Source organism: Caretta caretta, chromosome 11 (assembly GCF_965140235.1).
Source record: "Caretta caretta isolate rCarCar2 chromosome 11, rCarCar1.hap1, whole genome shotgun sequence".
Classification (NCBI taxonomy): domain Eukaryota; kingdom Metazoa; phylum Chordata; order Testudines; family Cheloniidae; genus Caretta; species Caretta caretta.
In genome coordinates, this window is record NC_134216.1 from 79,648,119 (window position 1) to 79,671,278 (window position 23,160).

Sequence of the window (23,160 nt, forward strand, 5' to 3'; positions counted from 1 at the left end):
AAGGGTTTTTATTCAGGAATTCCCTTGCATTTTAAATTAACATTTTCACTCATGAACACTAAATAAGAAACCCAAAGAGACTGCTACTCGTGATACTTCTAATCACTTGAACGTGGTTAGTATTTTTTAACTTTTAGGGCCAGATTCACCAGTGTATGCTAGCTGCTCTGTACTACTCTGAAAGAGTGCTAAGCAGCCAAAGCATACTGGCCAACTAAACTGGGTTTACAGGTGTTCTGTATCAGCAGAGGAACGCATCAGAGGGCAGAATGCACTCCTCGGTTTCCCCTTCCCTCCTGCCTTTTCTGTTGAATAGATCTAGTGCAACAGGTAGATTTTTTAGTATGAAAAATAAGCTTTGTAGCATTATTTTTGATAACTGAACATTTCTCCTTCAGCACAGGCTGGCACATAAAATCTTCTATTTCAGAGAAACTCATGAAGAGCTGTCCTATTTCAAAACAGCCTCCATTACCCCTCATTCTCAATGGGACTGTGGTCACAGCCTGCCCTTAACAAAGATAGCTACTGCCTTCCATTGTTCCCAATGGAAACAAAGTCAAACTGCCTTCAGGGAAGGCTGCTAGGGGTAGAGAGGAGCAGATGAATGGAAGCAGTGGCAACCTCTGCTAATGACAACCTCTGCCACCAGTCTCATTGAGAAGATGACAAAATGACAACCCTTTTGAAAGAGGGTGGTTCTTTGAGTGTGTGTCTGAACAAAAACCAGTTACCTTCCTTTTCGTAACCGTTGTTCTTCGAGATGTGTTGTTCATGTCCATTCCATTGTAGATGTGTGCACCCACATGCACAGTTGTCGGAGATTTCTGCCTTAGTGGTATCTGTAGGGCCGGCTGTGGGGCCCCCCTCTAGTGGCACTCCCATGCGCTGGTATATTAGCCGCCGCCAGCCCTGTGCCCTCTCAGTTCCTTCTTGCCAGCAACTCCGACAGACGGGCAGGAGGGCAGGAAATGGAATGGACGTGAGCAAAACATCTCGAAGAACAACAGTTACGAAAAGGTAGTAACCTTTTTCTTCTTCGAGTGCTTGCTCATGTCGATTCCATTTTAGGTGACTCACCAGCAGTATCCATGGAAGTGGGCTCAGAGTTCACAGCTTAGCGGCTTGCAGTACTGCCCTACCAAAGCCAGCATTGGCCCAGGCCTGCTGAGTCAGGGCACAGTGGGATGTAAAAGTGTGGACAGATGACCAGGTGCCTGCTCTACAGATGTCCTGCATCGGCACATGGGCCAGAAAGGCTGCCAAAGAGGCCTGCGCCCTGGTAGAGTGACAATCGCTGGGGGAGGCATCTACCCTTGGTCATAGCAGAAGCAAATGCAGGCAGTGATCCAAGAAGTAATTCTTCTTTGAAAGGTAGTCCGGTATCCACTCATTCTGTTGGCCACAGCGACGAATATTTGCGTCAACTTACAGAACGGCTTGATCCTGTCCATGTAGAAGGCCAGAGCCTTTCTGACGTCCAGCGCATGCAGCCTGCGCGCCTCCTCCGACCTACGCGGCTTCAAAAACAAGACCATTAAGTAAATGTCCTGACTCGAATAAAACTGAGAGACTACCTTGGGAAGGAACGCTGGGTGCGGCCTTAATGGGACCTTGTCCTTGTAGAAGGCCATGTAAGGCGGCTCCGAGGTAAGCGCCCGAACCTCGGATACCCAGCAGGCCGATGTCACCGCGACCAGGAACACAACTTTCCAGGAGAGGAGGAGGGAGCAGGAAGCCAGCGGCTCGAAGAGAGGACCTGTAAAGCTGTGACAGCACCAGATTCAAGTCCCACAGAGGGACGGGGTCCCTGATATGCAGGTAGAAGTGCTCTAGGCCCTTAAGGAATCTGGCCATGATATCCTGAGCAAAAACCGACCTGCCCTCGAACGGAAGGTAGAAGGCCGAGATGGACCTTGATCGATGAGAGGGACAAGCCCTGGAGCTTGAAGTGCAGGAGATAGTCCAGAATAAGCTGCAGCGAAGCCCACTCAGGACAAACACCTTTGTCCGCAATCCAGCAGGGAAATCATTTCCACTTGGCCAGATAGGCCACTCTGGTGGAGGGCTTCCTACTTTCCAACAGAATGCGCTGAACCTCAGCCGAGTACTGCTGCTCCAGCGCGTTTAGCCATACAGCAGCCAAGCCGTCAGATGTAACTCCACCAGGTTGGGATGCAGAAGACTGCAATGGTTCTGGGACAATAGGTCTGACCTGAGCGGTAGCTAGAATGGGATAGTCACCGAGAGGTCCAGCAGAATGCTGAACCAGTGTTGGCGCAGCCAAGCCAGAGCTGTGAAGAATACCCTCACCTTGCCTGGTTTGATTTTCAGGAGGACTCTGGGTAGCAATGGCACTAGAGGAAAGGAGTACATCAGGGCTCCCAACCATGGGAGCAGAAAGGCATCTGACAGGGCTCCTCTGTCCATGCCCCCAGTCGAGCAGAAGATGTAGCATTTCCTGTTCTGCCTGAAAGCAGGTCCACCCGGGGAGTTCCCCACCCGAAGAAGATGGAACTGACCACCTCCGGATGAAGGGACCACTCGTGGAGAGACGAGAACGTCCTGCGGAAGCAATCTGCCAAAGCGTTTTTGGACCCTGGAAGGTGAGCGGCCACGAGATGAATGTTGAGCTATAGACAGAAGTCCCAGAGCCAGAGGGCTTCCTGGCAAAGGGCAGATGACCTGGCTCCACCTTGCGTGTTAATATAGAAGACCATAGTCATGTTGTCCGTCAGGACCTGAACCACCCTGTCTTGTATATGAGATAGAAAGGCTTGGTAGGCTAGTCATACTGCTCTGAGTTCCCTGACATTGAAATGCAGGGAACGATCGCGACTGGACCAATGACTTGAGTGCTGAGAGCGCTCAGGTGGGCTCCTCAGCCCAGGTTCGAGGCGTCGGAGACAAGGTTCACCGACAAGGCCAGGGCCACGAAGGGAACTGCTTCTAACACCAGCATAGGATCCTGCCACCAGACAAGGGATGACCATACACTGTCCATGCTGACCACCCGGTCCATGCTGGGCCAGTTAGGGACATAGACCAATGCCAGCAAAGCCTGAAGAGGTCTGAGGTGGAGTCATGCATGCCCGACCACATAAGTACATGCTGCCATGTCGCCGAACAGCCTCAGGCACACGATGAGGTCCACCATGGCCTGGAATGGAGTATCGGGGAAGGCAGCCCTGGTCCAAGTGGAGTCAAGGTCTGCACCGATTAATTGTGTATGTTGTACTGGCGTTAAAGGTTGATTTTTTTCTCGTTTATTATCAACCCCAGGTCGCGAAAGGTGGAACATTCCAGGTCGAGATGTCTCCACACATGATCCAGAGATGGGCCCTTTATCAACCTGTCACCAAGGTACAGGTATATTTGGACCCCCCGAAGTCTCAGGTAAGCAGCCACTGGCACTATAAGCTTTCTTTGAGGTCGGCAGAATAGATAAGGAGGTTTGCCACACCAATTTGGTTATTTCGAGCACCCCTGGGTGGACGGGCAATGCCATTTTTGCCGGTGTGGTGGCCAAGATGACATTGAAAAGGTTGTCTGCCTCCTCAGCGACCTCCTCAATCTGCAGACCAAGATTTCCAGCCACCCATTTAAGGAGGACCTGGTGCTCCTTAAAATCGTCCAGGGGACTGCAATGTGGGAGGTTCTGGCCACCACCTTGCCCAGGGACGATTGTGTCGCCAGAGGGATGCTGTCATCCCCTCCTTGTCGGAGGAGGGCTCCCTCGGTGCCAGGGTACAGTGTGCGGGCTCTGCTTCTTTGAAAACTCATGGCAATTGTGGGAAGTCCCGGACGACTGGAAAAAGGCAAATGTAGTGCCCATCTTTAAAAAACGGAAGGAGGAGGATCCTGGGAACTACAGGCCAGTCAGCCTCACCTCAGTCCATGGAAAAATCATGGAGCTGGTCCTCAAGGAATCAATTCTGTAGCACTTAGAGGAGAGGAAAGTGATCAGGAACAGTCAGCATGGATTCACCAAGGGCAAGTCATGCCTGACTAATCTAATTGCTTTCTATGATGAGATAACTGGCTCTGTGGATGAAGGGAAAGCAGTGGACGTGTTGTTCCTTGACTTTAGCAAAGCTTTTGACACTGTCTCCCACAGTATTCTTGTCAGCATGTTAAAGTAGTATGGGCTGGGTGAAAGCACTATAAGGTGGATAGAAAGCTGGCTAGATTGTCGGGCTCAACGGGTAGTGATCAATGGCTCCATGTCTAGTTGGCAACCGGTATCAAGTGGAGTGCCCCAAGGGTCGGTCCTCAGGCCGGCTTTGTTCAATATCTTCATAAATGATTTGGAGGATGGTGTGGATTGCACCTTCAGCAAGTTTGCAGACGACACTAAACTGGGAGGAGAAGTAGATATGCTGGAGGGCAGGGATAGGATACAGCGGGACCTAGACAAATTGGAGGATTGGGCCAAAAGAAATCTGACGAGGTTCAACAAGGATAAGTGCAGGGTCCTGCACTTAGGACGGAAGAATCCAATGCTACAGACTAGGGACCGAATGGCTAGGCAGCAGTTCTGCAGAAAAGGACCCAGGGGTTACAGTGGACAAGAAGCTGGATAGGAGTCAACAGTGAGCCCTTGTTGCCAAGAAGGCCAATGGCATTTTGGGATGTATATGTAGGGGCATTGCCAGCAGATCGAGGGACGTGATCGTTCCCCTCTATTCGACATTGGCGAGGCCTCATCTGGAGTACTGTGTCCAGTTTTGAGCCCCACACTACAAGAAGGATGTGGAAAAATTGGAAAGCGTCCAGCGTAGGGCAACAAAAATGATTAGGGGACTGGAACACATGACTTATGAGGAGAGGCTGAGGGAACTGGGGATGTTTAGTCTACGGAAGAGAAGAATGAGGGGGGATTTGATAGCTGCTTTCAACTACCTGGAAGGGGGTTCCAAAGAGGATGGCTCTAGACTATTCTCAGTGGTAGCGGATGACAGGACAAGGAGTAATGGTCTCAAGTTGCAGTGGGGGGAGATTTAGGTTGGATATTAGGAAAAATTTTTTTACTAGGAGGGTGGTGAAACACTGGTATGTGTTACCGAGGGAGGTGGTGGAATCTCCTTCCTTAGAAGTTTTTAAGGTCAAGCTTGACAAAGCCCTGGCTGGGATGATTTAATTGGGGATCGGTCCTGCTTTGAGCAGGGGGTTGGACTAGATGACCTCCTGAGGTCCCTTCCCACCCTGATATTCTATGATTCTATGATTCTTCCGCCACGGTACCATTTTCCAGTTGCAGGACCAGCTGTGCCTCAGCTGATTTGGCTGATGCGGCCAAGGAGGGCTGGGAGTACTGGACCGGTATTACCGGCAACCCCCCCCCCCCCCCCCGGATTCCAGTATGGCCCCTGCTGCGTTGGCACCATTGCCAGAGCCACCTCCATCTCCCATGTTGCAGGAGAGTCACCTTGTCTCTGCGATGGGCTAAAATTGCAGTCCGACCCTGACCACTGTCCCTCCGGTGACCACAGTGGGGCCATTGAGGCCTGGGTCTGCCTACAGACCCTGGTAGGTGATAGACGGGAGGGACAGGTACCAGGGTGAGTACGAACAACATCGAGATCCTGAACAAGCCCTCTAGGACGGAGACTGACGACGACGAGACCTTCTGGGAGAGGGTGTTTGGAGTCTAGGCAACCTATGGCTAGACGGTCATTGGTACTGGAAGCAGCAGCATGAGTCTGGAGTCCCATGACTAGTAGAAGGGGATCTTGATGGAGATCTAGGCCTTCTGGCCAGCGAGCCAGACTGTGGTGCCAGGTACCGAGGTCACAGCGAGGGGGACTTGCGCCTGCGACCCAGCAACCTAGGACGTCCTGCCAGTCTACGTGGCAGCACCCCGGTAGTTTTCCCCTTCGGTGATGTGAGCGGAGCTGAATCGGTCACTTGGCAAGGCATCTGCGGAGCCAGTCAGCCTTGTTCCTTAGCCCCCGGGAATGCTTTGGGCACTGAAGGCCCCAACACTAGCTGTGAACTCCTGCCGCTGCCTGGAATAGGGGGCGGGTCCCTGGCCGGGCTGGTGGGTCCGACCTCTACAGCACCCCCATGAAGGCACATAGCGGGCACATGGCTTATCACAGGTCCCTTGCTCAAGGCCCCTCTCCCCTTCCGTGCCAAGGGGCTTCTTTTCTTCAGCCTCTTCTTCAGCGCAGGCAAAATGGAATGGTCCAGGCCAAGTCAGGCACCAGCGGTGTGCTGCACGCCGAGGCCAAAGTGCTGAGCATGGTGCCACGCTGGAGGGTTCTGACACCAGACAAAGAGCCACCTCCATCAATAACGCCCTCAAGCAGATATCCCACTCTTTCTGGGTCCGCAGGCGAAAGTTCTTACAGATGCGACACCTGTCTTTCCCATGACCTTCACCCAGACACTTAAGACAGCTATTGTGCGGACTGCTGATTCGCATTCGCATGCCCCATGACACACACGGCTTGAAGCCAGGGAAGCAGGGCATGCCGGCTCGGTGCAAAGTCCCCACTGAGACTCTCTTGACTAACTAACACTATCAACTATCTATGAAACTATATACAAACACCACTAAACCAGTCAATGGATAACCACTGCTGCTCTTGCAAAGCAAGACAGGGTGCTCCAACCAACCGTCACAGGTCGTAAGAAGGAACTGAGAGGGTGCAGGGCTGGCGGTGCCTGATATACCGCCACATGGGATATACCGCCACAGCCAGCCCTACAGATACCACTAAGGCAGAAATCTCTGACAACTGTGCACTTTAGGTGTGCACACACCTAACAACATCGAGATCCTGGGCTGGGAGTACTGGACACCTAAAATGGACTCGACATTGAGCAAGCATTCGAAGAATAATGCTCTTCAGCTTCTGCTAAAATGAGAAATTTTCATTTACGAAGAATAACGGGAAAAGTGACCATTAATTGTAAGTATTTCTTTTCAAGAACTACCCAGTGCACTAAATCTACTTAATATTTATCTCCCTACCAATTTGTGTGTAGTTTGTGTAAATGCCTGAGATTAAATCATTCAGGACAAAATATGACCTGACACAGGGTGCTGTACTGGTTAAAGGACTCATCAGTAAATTAATTTTAACTTAAACCAATTAAATGTATTTACTTGTCAATTCTTAGAAAATTTCATTCTATACTCAAAGAGCACATGCTTTAATTCTGGGGAGCAGAGTGTATTCTTCATAACCAACAAAGAAGTTGAATCCCTGCTTTAGACAAAACATTCAACTTAACTTTAATTATGGAGCCACAACCATTACCTCTATAATAAAAATAAATTTGTAGGACGTTCCCCAAAGGGTAATATTTTAAAGTATCAGACTGGGAATCTTAAATCGGTTGTGTTGATATAAAGTATATATTTAATGAACAAATCTATGACTCTGGAGACCAACAGAAGCTTTCACTTATCTTTATGTCTGAAGCGAACATGATTACAGATATACAATTAAGTTTTGTTCTCATTTAGACCTTAAGGGTAACTCCTGAAACATTCTTGTATAACTATAGAATAATCATCCTACACCTATACAGCACCTTTCACTCCAATGAATCAAAGCAATCTCCACACAATCTCTAACACCTCTACACATGGATCACTTCAATAACCATTGAAATGCAGCCACTTTGGGGATGAAGCATCTCAACATTATACACCAGTTTAGGTCTAGTAGCGAAGACCACCATCTACAACTGAAATTGCAGGGTGAATTTAGACAGAAAGAATGTAATGACCCGAATTTAAATGTAGTCAGGACCTAGTCATTATCTCTTAGAAAGATTGCTATCAATCCCTAACTGTTAAGATCTTGATTTTTTTGTCTCATCTAAGTCAACACCTCCAAAAGAACAGTAATCTTCCCCTAACATCATGCTAAAGAATGGGTTCAGTACCACTGATCCACAGCCCTTTACAGAAACATCAGCACTACTTCATGCAGAATCTAAGTGTTCATTAGTGGGCTCTCTTCCAAAAACTTTTAAAAGCAACACAGCGTAACCCTGCTTGGATTGCAAGATCACATTACAAGGCTATATTCTAACACAAAGTTAATTGTGACTGGCACATTTAAGAGAGGGGTTTTTTTTACCTTTTGAGAAGACTCCAGTTTTACTGCCAGGTCATATGCTTTTTGATGCATTATCTGCAATTGAGTACTTTGTTCCTTCAGTCTGTTCTGAAACACAGCCATCTGCTCCTGGGCTTGACATAATTCACTTTTTCCAGGAATTCTACTTTTCAGAAGCTCATTAGCCTAAATGCACAAATATTTTTTTATAGTGAGGGTAAACAAAAATTTACTCACATATACAGTAACATGAGTTCTTCAAGAAGTGTTGTCCAAATGCATATTCCACTCTAGGTGTGCATGCACCCCACGGCTAGAGATTGGAGTTGAGTTTTTTTTGCTAGTGGTGTCTGTTCAGCTCATGCATGCACACCCCTACTTTCCTCATGCCCTGTTGTGAGGGTATATAGCATTGTGTGGGTCCAACTGCTACTCCAGTTCCTTTTCTACTGCAGAGCCCATAATAGCACAGAAGTACTCGAAAGCAGAGGGGAAGAAAGGCAAGTCATGGAATACACATGGGCAGCATCTCAAAGAACTCCAGTTACTGTACAGGTGACAATGGAGGGTTAAGTAGGTTATAGATTGTTGTAATGAGCCATAAATCCAGTCTCTTTATTAAGTCCATGATTTTTGGTGTCTAGCAGAGTCTTATCCACCACTGATTGAAGAACTGCAGTATCAAAAGAGGTATCTGCTCTAGAAGCCTTTACCAACGAATAATGTCTAGAAGAACTGTGACTGGAACCCCAGATGGCAGCTTTGCAGATATCCCCAATGGAAACGCTCCTGAGGGCAGCCACTGAGGCCTGGTTAAATGAGCCCCAAGATCAGCTGGTGGGACTATTATCTCATAACATGATTCAATACATCATGAAACCACTTAGACAATGGTGGTTGGGTGGAAACTGGAGTATTCACTCTTCATACTCTCTGTAAACAAAACAAAGAGCCTCAGGGAAGATCTAAAGGACTGGTTCTTGGGAGATGAAAGGCTAACGCCCTACAAACATTCAGAGTACGTAATCTAGCTTCATCATGATTAGAATGAGGTTTTGGAAAAAAAATAATATTCTGATTTAAATGGAGCTCAGACACCATCTTGGATATAAACATGAGTATAGCCTGACTCTGATTGGTATTGTCTGGAGAGTCTGTACCACTGACAGTCTAGTATCTCATAGGCAGAGGTAACTGTAACCCCGCTGACAACAGAGGGGATATCTACGTGGTACCAATGCTGGAGATGGAGCAGAGCCCTGGGTCACAAACATTCCGTGTAACAAAGTGCTCAGTACTGGCTCACCTGGTGGTGCTTATGGTCTAGTTGGTTCAAAGCCTTTTTCCAGAGCCAATGGTTTCACAAGTGCCAAAGGTTTAGAGGCAGACAGTACTTTCTCAGTACTGAATAGGTCTGTATTACTGATAGATTCTGCACTTGGGACGGACACAGTGGTCTTTTATTTCAATACTGAGCTGTCAATATGATGTCCTTTCACAAAACCTCATCAGGGCATCATCAAAACCTCATCGGGACCCATACCAGGACAGGAGATCTCCTTTGGAGCAGAGCAAAGATCTTTTTCCCCAAAGATTTAGATGGATGTTGTAATAGGAAGAGGGCCTGAAACACAAGCCCTTGTTTCAGAGGCCTGATATGAGGCTTTAGGACAGGGCTAAAGTAGTGGTCAAAGCTTTGCTGATATAAAGCAAAGTCAAGTTGTGAGCAAGAGGCAGGCCCTGCACCCAGAATCTGGCAAGAACAGGGCTAATATTGCAAAAACACACATTCCGAAAAGGTGCTAGGCACAGAGCACTCACGCAAACACACTCCAGAAGGGTGGTACCAGAACACCTCAATATCAACACATTCCCCAAAGATAACAGGAACACGCTAACCTTTCTTAAAGATAAGGTCAGGATGACAGTATGATGAATAGAGATGTTTTGATCAAACCAACACGTACAAGGTAATGGGTGGCACCTAGATACATCAGAGGGACAATATGTAACTTGTTGGTATCTGGGTATAAAGAGGCACCTCAGAGGGAGTATCTTTGGCCACCCAAAGAGATAGTGGGAAGTCCTGCCACTAATTAAGCTGTGTCCATTGTCACGGGCATACATGCATTGAGGGCACTTGTAGCAAGTATAAGGCACCAGTACTATGCTTCATCAACAATAAACCTGGCCAGGTGCCTTTGTACCTTAACAGATCTTGTGGTCATTGGGTGATTCACTCGAGGTCTGCTGTGCCAGCTACCTGCGCAGAGCTGGGACAGCACAAAGAGGGAACACACACAGCCAACATCTGAGGACAGAGGTCTGCTCCGTATCTCTTTGAAAGAGTGTGTCTCACTACCCTCTCGTAATGCCTTCTAAGGCTTCCTACCTAAGTCCTTTGAGGAGTGAGCCCTGAAGCTAACACACATAGTACTACTCATTCCTGCAGTCCATTGTACGGGAGGGAGAATGGGTCAGACAGTCCCAGGTTTGAGATTGCCTGCATAGAGTGGTCTAACAAATGCATTTTCAGCCTTGCTTCCCTGAATGTTTTTGTCTTCAGAATGATATGCATACACCACACTTAGCAAGAACTCCCCTAAACACAACAGAAGTGAATATCATTAAGGGGAAAAGCTTCCCCATAAGACCCACAAAATTTAAATCCAGGGGATTTGGGGGCATTACAGAAAAACTAAATTTCTCCACTAAATATAGAGGTTAGGGTGCAACAGGCACACAAGCAAATCCTTATGATTAACTCATATTTAATTATACTAAAAACTATTTGTAAAACTATGCACAACTCTCAAAAGCTAAGCTAAGATGTGCAGACACTGAACTGGCCTGTCTCAGGACAAGGTGGTGAGAAAGAACAGGAGTGGTGGTTGGTTCCCCATCATGTACCTTCAGTACAGACCACAAGGATACTCAGAGCACATCCACAGAGCAAAGGGACTCTGTTAGCAAAAAAAAATTCTCCCATCCCAGGTGCATGCTTTCCTAGAATAGAATACACATATGGACAGGGACTCAAAGAACTCATAAGACAGGGGTGGGCAAACTACGGCCTGCGGGACGGATCTGGCCCCTTAGGGTTTTGGATCCGGCCTGCGGGATTGCCAACCGTAGGGCACCACAGGCCCCACACCACTCCCAGAAGCAGCCAGCACCACGTCCCTGAGGCCCCCGGAGGAGGTGGACAGAGGGCTCTGCGTGCTGCACTTGCCTGTGGGTACCTCCCCTGAAGCTCCCATTGGCCGGGAATGGGGAACCGCAGCAAATGGGAGCTTCGGGGGATGTACCCACAGGCAAGTGCAGCATACGGAACTCTCTGCCCCCTCTCTCCCAAGGGCAGCAGGGCCGGCCGCTCCAGGTAAGCGGCACCGGGCGGGAGCCCAAACCCCTCACCCTAACTCCCTGCCCTGAGCCCCCTGCCTCCACCCCAACCCCCTGCCTGCACCCTGCACCCCTCCTGCACCCCAACCTCCTGTCTTGAGCCCCTGCCTGCACCCCAACCCCCTACCCCGAGCCCCCTGCCACACCCCGCACTGCACTCCAACCCCCTGCCCTGAACCCCTCCCGCACTCTGCATCCCTCCCTGCACCACTGCCCTGAGCCCCCTCCTGCACCCCAACCCCCTTCCCTGAGCCCCCTCATACACCCCACACCCCTCCTCTGCCCCAACCCCTTGCCCTGAGCCCCTTCCTGCACACTGCATCCCCTCCCACACCCCCTCCCGCACCCCAACCCCCTGACCCAGCCCTACATTCATGGTCCTGCAAGCAGTTTACCCACCCAGATGTGGCCCTTGAGCCAAAAAGTTTGCCTACCCCGTCTTAAGATGTCCTCAGTGTGTGTATGTGTAATATACATTACATACTTTATATAATATCAGTCATGCACAAAGACTCTGTATCATAGATTTTAGCCTTGTAAAAAACAAACAAAATTATAATCTGATTTTCAAATTGCTATTTTTTTAAAATGTACTGAGTACTTATGTATCACTAGTATTGCCATAGTGCCCGATGGACACGACCCACTGTGCTAGATGCTATACTAACACAGAACAAAAGGACATCCCGTGTCCCAAAGCACTTACAATTTACTTACCTGAAGTTTTCCTGCAAGGACAAAAGAGATAAATGTGGAGATGTGGATAAATTGGAAAGAGTCCAGCGAAGGGCAACAAAAATGATTAGGGGTCTGGAACACATGAGTTATGAGGAGAGGCTGAGGGAACTGGGATTTTTAGTCTGCAGAAGAGAAGAATGAGGGGGGATTTGATAGCTACTTTCAACTACCTGAGAGGTGGTTCCAGAGAGGATGGTTCTAGACTATTCTCAGTGGTGGAAGAGGACAGGACAAGGAGTAATGGTCTCAAGTTGCAGTGGGGGAGGTTTAGGTTGGATATTAGGAAAAACCTTTTCACTAGGAAGGTGGTGAAACACTGGAATGTGTTATCTAGGGAGGTGGTAGAATCTCCTTTCTTAGAAGTTTTTAAGGTCAGGCTTGACAAAGCCCTGGCTGGGCAGGGGGTTGGACTAGATGACCTCCTGAGGTCCCTTCCAACCCTGATATTCTAGGATTCTATGATTCTATGAGATGAGTCACTTTCAAAGTGACTCATTTACTCATTCACATTTACAAAAAGTTCTGCTGAAAAGTGAGGGGAGGTTTCAGGTTTGCCAATCGTCAAAATTGTCAGTGTACTAACAACCAAACGACTTGCATCAAATTATCTCCCTTTGCTTTAAGCATATCCTACACTGGCTTACAGAGCAAGCCCTAACACCAACTGTAAAATAATAAACTAAGTACTTTGTCACTAGTAATAGCAGCTCATGCAACACAAACAAAATGTTATTTAATCCTGAAAAATGTCCCATCCAAAACAAAATTCTATTTCTACTGTGCAAGAAATGTAATCCAATATCCCCTCCAGCTGAGGACAGGATTTCAACCACCATCAACCACTTCTTTCTTTTTTCCTTCTCTCTAGCTACACCTGTTTTCCAGGTAGTCAATCGCTGCCAGTTTGGTTTCCTAAACACCTGGCAAGAAAAATGATGTGTACTTTGGCCCATCCAGCAAGCCTTATGGGACCTGCACAGGTAATACATAGGTACTCAAATACTATGGTGACGGAACCATACGAGGCCTGGAATTAATTATTAAAATGTAAGAGGAGGATGTAACATACCTAGTGTGATGAAGTGGCAATTTTGTAATATTTTTAGAGGCCTCACTGTGCCTCGGTTTCCCCTACATTTCACATTACTACCTAGAGCAGGGAAAAGGATTAAGTTTGATCTCAGAGAAGGCTAAGAGACATAAGTGTGTGCGTATGTCTCACCTCCCTGTCTGGATGGAATGAATAGTGTCATTAAGGGATCTGGGCTGAAACTGACCCAGATCAACAAGGGGTCCAGAGAAAGAATACAAGCTCCAATGATTCACGAATCAAAACTCTCATCAAGGGCTCTTTGACCTGGATGTATTGGTTTATCACAGGATAATTACGAGCCATCAATGTGATACAGCCATGAAAAAGGCTAGTGCAGTCCTAGGATGCATCAAACAAGTATTGCCAGTAGAGACAGGCAAGTGTTAGTACCATCATACAAGCGGCAAGGAGAGTCCTGTGGCACCTTATAGACTAAGGGACGTACTGGAGCACAAGCATGCATGCATCAGACCAACAAAAGCTTATGCTCCAATACGTCTGTTTGTCTATAAGGTGGCACAGGACTCTCTGCTGCTTTTACTGATCCAGACTAATACGGCTACCCCTCTGATACTAGATACCATTATACAAGACACTGATGAGACAATCTGGAATATTGTGTGCAATTCTGGTCTCCCATCTTTAAAAAAGATTAATTCAAAGTGGAAAGGTTCAGAGAAGGGCTACTAGGATGACCGGATGAATGGAAAACCTGCCTTATGAGAGGAGACTCAAAGAGCGTGGCTTGTTTAGCCTAATCAAAAAAAGGCTGAGGGACGATCTGATTGCTCGCTCTCTCTCCACACACATACACATTACGCATACACACCAGAGGGATAAATATCAGGGAGGGAAGAAGAGTTATTTAAGTTAAGCACCAACATGGACAAGAACAAATGCCTATAAACCAGCCATCCACAAGTTTAGGCTCAAAATTAGATGGAGGTTTCTAACCATCAGATGAACGAAGTTCTGGAACAGACTTCCAAGAGGAGCAGAAAACCTAACTGACTTCAAGACTGAACTTGATAAGTTTATGGAAGTGAAGGTATGATGCGACTGCCTTTGATGGCATGTAGCCCACTGGTGACTATAGTAGCAAAAATCCCCAACTGCTGGAGACGGGACACTAGATGGGGAAGGCTCCAAGTTATTACAGAGAATTACTTCCCCAAGTGTCTGACTGGCAGGTCTTGCCCACAGGCTCAGGGTCTAACTGATCGCCATATTTGGGGTCAGGAAGAAATTTCCCCCCAGGTCATATTGGCAGAGATCCTGAGGGGTTTCACCTTTCTCTGCAGCATGGGGAACAGGTCACTTGCAGGTATATACACTAGTGTAAATGGTGAATTCTCTGTAACTTGAAGTCTTTAAACCATGATTTGAGGACTTCCGTAATTCAGCCACAGGTATAGGGTCTATTTCAGGAATGGGTGAGGTTCTGTGTCCTGTAATGTGCAGTAGGTCAGACTTGATGGTCCCTTCTGACCTTAAAGTCCGAGGCCTGGTCTACACTACAAAGTCAGGTCGACATAAGCCGCGTTAGGTCGATTTAATAATGTCTGTGTCTACCATACCAAGTCCCTTCCACAAACCTAAGTGGCCTGTAAAGTCTACTTCTGTACTCCACCTCTGCAAGAGGTGTAGTGCTTGATTCAACATCCATGGGTCGACATGGGGATAGTGTAGACACTGTGTTGTATAATTCGAATGAATTGGCCTCCAGGAGGTGCCCCACAGTACTCTGCTGTGACCACTCTGGCGAGCACTTTCAACTCCACAGCACGTCAGCCAGGTACACAGGAAACAGCTGCTCCCCTGTTAAAGCCCCGGGAACTTTTGAATTTTCATTTCCTGTTTGATCAGCGTGGAGAGCTTGTCAATACAGCTTATAATGGAGACTCAAGGTCGCAAACCAGGAGATGCTGGATCTTATTGCTGTGTGGGGAGAAGAGTCTGTGTAGGCAGAGCTCCAATCCAGCAGAAGAAACGCTGACATCTATGCCAAAATCGCGTGGGGCATGGGGAAGAAGGGCTACAAAAGAGACACACAGTAGTGCCACGTGAAAATAAAGGAGCTTCATCAAGCATAACAGAAGACAAGGGAGGTGAACAGTCGTCCTGGTTCTGCCCCACAGACATGCCACTTCTATGAGGACCTACATGTGATTCTTGGCAGTGACCCCACCACTACCCCAAAATGCTCCGTGGATATCTCCCAGGAGCCCCGGGCAAGCTCAAGCAACAAGGAGGACATTGTTGACGAAAAAGAGGAGGAGGAGAATGTGAGGCAGGAAAGTGGAGGATCCATTCTCCCTCACAGCCAAGAACTGATTTTCACCCTGGAGCCCATCCCTTCACAGGACTAATTGTTGGCCAAGTGTGATGCCTGAGAAAGCACCTCTGGTGAGTACACATTTCCAATCAAACTGTAGGAGTTACATGCTATTTTTAATGTTTAATCTGAACAAAAAAGTAGATGTAGTGGGTATCTGTGGCCACGCCAGCTACGCAGCGGGTGCTCTCCGAAAAAGACTGTTTATGTGTACAGGGATGGTCCTGGAATCCCCCACGGAGATCTCTAAGAAGCTTTCATGGAGGTACTCTGCAATCCTTTGCAGAAGGTTTCTGGGAAGAGCTGCCTTATTTCGTCCACCACAGTAAGACACTTTCCCACGCTACTCCAGCATTAACTCTTCTGGCATCATTGCAACACACAGCATAAGGACCAGGTCTGTACCCAGATGCTTGTAGCATCTGCTCCCTTTCCGCCTCTGTTACCCTCAGGAGAGTGATATCGCAAATGGTCTCCTAGAGTGAAACGGGGGAACTTTTAAATGCTAGCCCTTAAACCACAAGCAATTCAACAAGTAATCTGCCCGTTTGGTGAAATCTGGGTCACACAACCATGCTTTCCCTAGCGTGCCGTGGCTGTCGTTGGAAGGGACCACTATGTATTTCAACTAGCATTTAAAAGGGGGGGGGTGCTGGCTTCCTGTTTGTCTCCCTTCCCCCGCAACCCGGTGCCGCTTATGTAAAAATCAGACTACTTGGGTGGCTTTACACTGGTGCCTGTCCTCAGGCACCATCCAGGTTGCTGGGGGAAAGGGGAGCTTTTCTGAAGTTGCAACCAGTGATCCCAAGGATGTCATCACAAAAGCTTCAGCACAAGACCTCTCATCCATGCCTCATGGCTTTACTCAACATGGCTGGAGCAGAAAACAGACTCTTGCAGTACCCAGCAGTTGTGATTAAGTTGTGGCTTTCAGGGAAATGCATTGAGGGGTGTTTCTTTTATTTAAAAAATTAACCTTGCACCAGAAAGAATGTATGCATGGTTAGTGCTACCCTCGTGCTTTGTATTCTTTGCGGCTGAAACCTTGTCCATCGGCACATCCTCCACCCCGGGAGGGAGACTTTCCCAGATTCAAAGGCGGAAAAAAAAAGACTCAAGAGGATATGTTCAGTGAATTAATGTGCACCTCCGAGAGTGACAAGAAGGGAGCTCAGTGCATGGAGGATTACACTGTCCAACCTGCACAAGGACAGGGAAGACTGCAGAGCATGAAGGGAACAAGAGCGTGCCACACAGGAAGAGAGGCTATGGATTATGAGGGAGAAATCAGACATGTTGAGGCATCTGGCTGAGGTTCATGAAAGGCAGCTGGATGCTAGAGTCCCTCTGCAGCCTATGCTGAACCTGATGCCATCATCGCCGGTTTCCACATCCTCCTCTCCCAAATGTCCTTTGAGGCCGGGGGGAAAAGTTCAGTATCCCTTGCACTCAACTCCAGGGAAGGATACAAGGTCCACCTTTGATTGTTATTGCAGTGCAAATGTAACCAAGCTGTCCTTGTTTCTCCCCTCACCCAGTGTTATCTACCCTATTGCCCCAGGTTATCTTACTTTTCTTTGCTGTCTCTGTGTGTTTGTGAGCATAATAAAACGTAACGGATTGAGGAGAAAAGGCTCTTTATTCATTCAGCACACTATGGTTAGTGGGGATGGAGTTTACAGGAGAGAAAATAGAATGAAGGGGACAGCTTAGTAAGGAACAACACAGATAGTGTCATGTTACTGTGGATCATTGCTGAAATTGGTTTTCAAAGCCTCATGGAGATACAGAGCCCCTAGATGTGCTCTCCTTATTGCCCTGGTGTCCGGCTGTTCAAAATTGGCTGCCAGGAGATCTGCCTCAACCCCCGTCCCTGCTGGAAACTTTTCTCTTTGTTTTACAGATATTATGGAGCACACAGCAGGAAGCAATAACAACGGGGATACTGCTTTCACTGAAATCTAACCTATTAAGCAAACAATGCCAGCAGCCCTTTAAACGTGCAAAGGCACATTTCACCACCATTCTGCACTTACTCGGTCCTTACTGCTGTCCAGGTTGCCTGAGTACAGCCTTATGAGCGATGGGAGCAAGGGGTAGGCTGGGTCTCCCAGGATCAATTGGCCAATGGTTATTTTGCAGTCTGGAAAGAAAGTCCCTGCTTGCAGCTTTCTGAACAGACTGGAGTTCCTAAAGATGCACACATCATGCACCTTTCCTGACCATCCCACGTTGATGTCAGTGAAATGGCCCCCGTGACCCACCAGCGCTTGCATCATCATTGAGAAGTACCCCTTTCAGTTTATGTACTCTTTGGCAAGGTGGTCTGGTGCCAAGATAGGGATATGTGTTCCGTCTATAGCCTCATCGCAGTTAGGGAACCCCATCGTGGCAAAGCCCTCCACTATCTCCTGTGCGTTGCTCAGAGTCACTACTCTTCTTACCAGAAGTCTATTGATTGCCCTGCAAACTTGGATCACAACAGACCCCATGGTAGAGTTACCCACACCAAACTGATTCCCCACTGACTGGTAGCAGTCTGGAGTTGCAAGTTTCCACAAAGCTATCACCACTCGCTTCTCAACTGTCAGAGCAGCTCTCATTTTAGTATTGCTGCACTTCAGGACTGGGGAAAGCTCTTCACACAGTTCCATGAAAGGTTTCAGAGTAACAGCCGTGTTAGTCTGTATTCGCAAAAAGAAAAGGAGTACTTGTGGCACCTTAGAGACTAACCAATTTATTTGAGCATGAGCTTTTGTGAGCTACAGCTCACTTCATCGGATGCATCAGCTACTGTAACTCACGAAAGCTCATGCTCAAATAAATTGGTTAGTCTCTAAGGTGCCACAAGTACTCCTTTTCTTCTTAGTTCCATGAAAGTATCTCTATGCATTCAAAAGTTCTGCAACCACTGCTCATCATCCCATAGCTGCACAACGATGATGTCCCACCAGTCAGTGCTTGTTTCCCGGGCCCAGAAGCCGTGCTCCACCGCGTCAAGGTGATGCGTAACTGTCATCAGCAACTGCAAATTGCTCCACTCCATGGCTTCCAGCAGGGCTGTTTGCATGGCATCACATTGTTCTGCACGGCAGCTCCTGCTTCAACTGAGTAAATACTGCATGATTAGGCACGAGGTGTTTGTAATGCTCACAACAGCATACAGCTGAGCAGCGTCCATGCTTGCCATGCTATGGAGTCTGCATAGGTAACAGAGGCTTAGGGAAAAAGGCACATAAATGTTTGGCTTCTTTGCCGTTGATTTCAGAGAAGGAGAGAGGTAAGTGCATCATGGGAGGCTAATGCCATGCTCCCATAACCATCTGCACAAATGTTTTGGTCCCATAAGGCACTGAAAGACCAAACCAAAATTCCAGTTGCCTACATGCGCTGTAGGATAGCTACCCACAGTGCAGCACTCCGTGCATCAATGCAAACCCTGCTAGTAAGGATGCACTCCGCCGACACATGCATAGTTGGGACACGCAAGATCTACTTGCTTAAATCAGAAACTTGATGTCGACTTACATAAAATTGACTTAACTTTGTAGCGTAGACATGCCCTGAGTCTGTTCAATTGCTCTGCGCTGACCAGAATGGCCTATGCTTTAACCTTTATTTCTCTCTGCTAATTTATGCACTTCCAATGCTGTGTCCCAGTTGACTAATAAACCCTACTGTTTTGAAAACGCTGCTTGAGGATCACTGTAAATACTGGGTGAAGTGCATTAGTCCCTGATGAGTGTACAAGTGTCTATGAGGAGTCTATCTCAGTTGGACTCACTGAACAGAGTTCATAATGTGAATGAAGCATGAATGCTTAAGTCCAGAGGGTCAGCCTAAGGAGGCAGCAGTGAGGCTGCATGGCCTACCCTGAAGGAAGAGTGAGATCTGTAAGGGATCTGGCACCCAGAAGGGATTTCTCCAAGAGACTATTTACAAACTAGGCATAGCACCAATCCTGTGAATCAGTGACACCGTCATATAGTTTTATAGTATTTTTCATTTACAGAGCTCAAACTGCTTTCTTCAAGAAGCTGGGCAAAAGTTCCCCCTATTTTAACAAGGAAAAAAACTCAGGCATTAAAACGTGAAGTGACTTCCTGAAGGTTTCCCCTCAAGTCAATGGCAGAGCCATGAAAGCACCCAGAGCTTCTGCCTCTCAGTCCAGTTTCCCAGCAAATGGAGCGTGCTTCCTCTGCACTGCAATAAACTCTACTACAAAAAAAATCAAGCCATTAATTCAGGTTTAGTTTAGTAAGCCTGAAAATCACATTTAAACCAAATGTTAAAGAGAAGAAAGGGGAAGAGGGGATTTATATAATTTGCTGAGGTCAAGATTTACTAACATTTTTTCCAGTTAATGTTCTGATCCTCATTTTCTGGTAACAATTTTAAAAAGCCAGCACACACCTCATGTAACTGAAGCTGTAAACCATGGATCTGATCAGCTAGGAGTGAGGCTTCTTCCTGAATGTCATCCCGATTTTGCCTTGCCTGCTGAAGGTTACTTGTCAGCTGAGCTATTATCTCATTCCGTTCCTGGACAGCCGTCTCCAGCTCCTACATGAAACATTAACGCATCTTTAAAACCAGACATTTTTCAGCACTTTAGACACGTAAACCTTCATTAAAAACAAAGGAACTAGCTCTTTGCATTGTACTTAAGGTATCAGTAAAACTTGCTCCAAAGGAGCAGTCATCTTTCTGTGAAAAGTGCAAAGAAAAAAAAAGTTTATCTTCCACTGATCTCAAAGGGTAAAGGAAGCCAATTTAGAACATTGTCTTTAGCAAGTGCAAACATTTTAACAGGTAAAGGGGGAAACAAAGCGTAGAATTTCTACACTAAAACTGAATCCTCAGTGCCCCCATTATGTAAGACAGGCTGTACTGATCTAGGGTGAATGGAGCAGAGATGTTCACTTCTTCTCATCCAAGTGAATGGGGCATGTTTGGGGCATGTTAATCCTATTTCATATTAATCTCATTAGCATCTTTAAAGTATTTCTCCATGATAGGAAACTTCTTGGTTTCCTACTCCTAAAAGGAAAAAGTAAATCTGCAGTTATGGAGGAAGCAGGAAGACACTCTTCAAGCATGTGGGGTGCAGCTCATCTCCATGTGGAAGTCCTAGAAACCAGGAGCCTATAAAGTAAACACAAACAAACTCTCCCCCCACCCCACACAAATTTACCCCATTTATCACCACTACCTGCAGCCCTGCAAAAGAAAACAGTACAATACATTTGAAACTCACTTTAAACAAGCACAGAAGAATGATCTCCATTAAAAAAAAAAAGGAAGAGATGCTCCATATTATTTCAGAGTAACAGCCGTGTTAGTCTGTATTCGCAAAAAGAAAAGGAGGACTTGTGGCACCTTAGAGACTAACCAATTTATTTGAGCATAAGCTTTCGTGAGCTACAGCTCACTTCATCGGATGCATACTGTGGAAAATACAGAAGATGTTTGTTTTTATACACACAAATCATGAAAAAATGGGTGTTTATCACTACAAAAGGTTTTCTCTCCCCCCCACCCCACTCTCCTGCTGGTAATAGCTTATGTAAAGTAAGGCGAGTGATCACTTTACATAAGCTATTACCAGCAGGAGAGTGGGGTGGGGGGGGAGAGAAAACCTTTTGTAGTGATAAACACCCATTTTTTCATGATTTGTGTGTATAAAAACAAACTTCTGTATTTTCCACAGTATGCATCCGATGAAGTGAGCTGTAGCTCACGAAAGCTTATGCTCAAATAAATTGGTTAGTCTCTAAGGTGCCACAAGTACTCCTTTTCTTTTTCCATATTATTTGAGCTTTTACCCAGAAACATAGCTGCTTCCATGAAGTTGATTCAGAGCCACCTAATTCCAGAATAACGTTGAAAATTCAATAGATGTTTGAAATTTGTATTTTTAAAAACAATTATCTACACAATATTTGACAGACAATGGAGTTTCCATTAAACCTGGTTTTTAAATTTTGTACAACAAAAGGTAATAAAGTACTGTTACATTTGATTCTTGTTTGCAAACACAATGCAGAACATTTAAATGATCACATAAGAAAGTGAGTCCCTTTTCTCCACAATGCAACTCCAATTTTCTAAATTCCAGTTAACTGACTTGGTTAAATTTGGCTTACAGTGACAGTAGCTTCATTCCTTTATAGCTCCCAAAGCTTTGCTTCCACAGAGCACTAGTTTTCAATTTGGAAAAGCTCTTACACTTAGGAGCTCTCCATGATTGAAGCTATGTGGTGAGCCTAAATTATTTAAACCCCTAAAAAGGTTTCAGGAAACCAAAATAATAATGTTTTAAACCCGCCCAATCCAAAAGAACAAGGAATTTTTTTCAATATCAGATATGTTAACTATTGATACTTAAAAGAAAGGGGTATACTCTGGAAGTTTGGTTGACTTCCTTTAATTTGGTGCAGTTTTAGGTGTGCGTTTTTTCAGAGAGGAACCTCAAGATTGTATCCTCTTGCCAATCTGGATAATCAGTAAGCCTCAAATTTTATGAAAGTCTCAGGACACCTGAAACTTTAAAAATGAAGGCTTTGCAAAACTGGTTTGTTTTGATACAAGAGGGGTCTGTCTTTTTCTTATAGTTTGGCAACTCTTTATAGCTTGTCATGCCAATAAAAGCTCAGTGAATTTCTCTATCATCATCATCATCATCATATTTACTGCAGTAACACCTAGGAGCCCAGGCATGGACCATGACCCAATTTTGAATAGATATAATTTTCAGATAAATTTACACAGATTATAGTTTTACTAACAGTTGCCTCGATCAATGATATTTCATAGCATAGCAGATTTGCTGCCGCTCTGTAATAATTTATGATTATATCTTCTATTTGTCTGATTGGTGTAAGGATATTTACTGTACGCCTCTACTAAGTTAATTCAATAGCAGGATTGTCAGCAAAAGCACCCAGGAAGAGTTGATCTTGATACACAGTTCCCTGCAATCACTTCATGACAATCAGGAGTCATTCACTTTGATGCTCTGGCTCCTGACCCCCGTGAGGAATTCAAAATGGTTTTGTGCAGCTGTTCCAAGCATGTGAGCTGAGACAAAAAGAAATCTGGCTGGATTTGAAGACCATCCCTCAAAAGAAAGACAAGAGAAAATCAGAAAGTGAACTAAGATTCCAGAGTCGGGGTCACTGTATTCACCGCTTAGTCATAAGCTCCCAAAGGAAAGAACCGCATGTATCAAATCCAGACAGACCAGTTGAGCAAGCATGACTGGGTCGCTGGCTGCAGTGTCTTGTGAAAGAATCTCAAGATTCCACCCCAGAATAGGTAGTCATGAGAGCCTACACATGTGATGGTGCACTCAGACACCAGAGAAGGAGTCAGAGGTGCAGCTAGTCCTGTAACCGTGACACATACTACTTTGCTGATCTCTACAAGATCTCTATCAAGCATTCTTACAACTACAACACCCACCTGCGGAAGTGAAGAAACAGATTGATAGAGCCAGAAGAGTTCCCAGAAGT

At 46.4% G+C, this 23,160-nt stretch overlaps 1 protein-coding gene across 8 annotated transcripts in view; it reads right to left on the reverse strand.

Moving 5' to 3' along the window:
* Positions 1-23,160, reverse strand: part of PCNT (pericentrin) — a 239,033-nt gene that overhangs the window by 172,650 nt on the left and 43,223 nt on the right. For 7 of the 8 annotated variants that reach the window (XM_048869001.2, XM_048868996.2, XM_075118197.1 and 4 more), the window contains 2 exons: positions 20,060-20,209; positions 8,100-8,264 (listed from right to left, as the gene is read on the reverse strand). In XM_048869001.2, coding sequence (XP_048724958.2) covers positions 8,100-8,264; positions 20,060-20,209 — 315 coding nt within the window. The remainder of the gene's footprint in view (positions 1-8,099; positions 8,265-20,059; positions 20,210-23,160) is intronic. The other variant, XM_048869000.2, reaches the window with a different exon arrangement.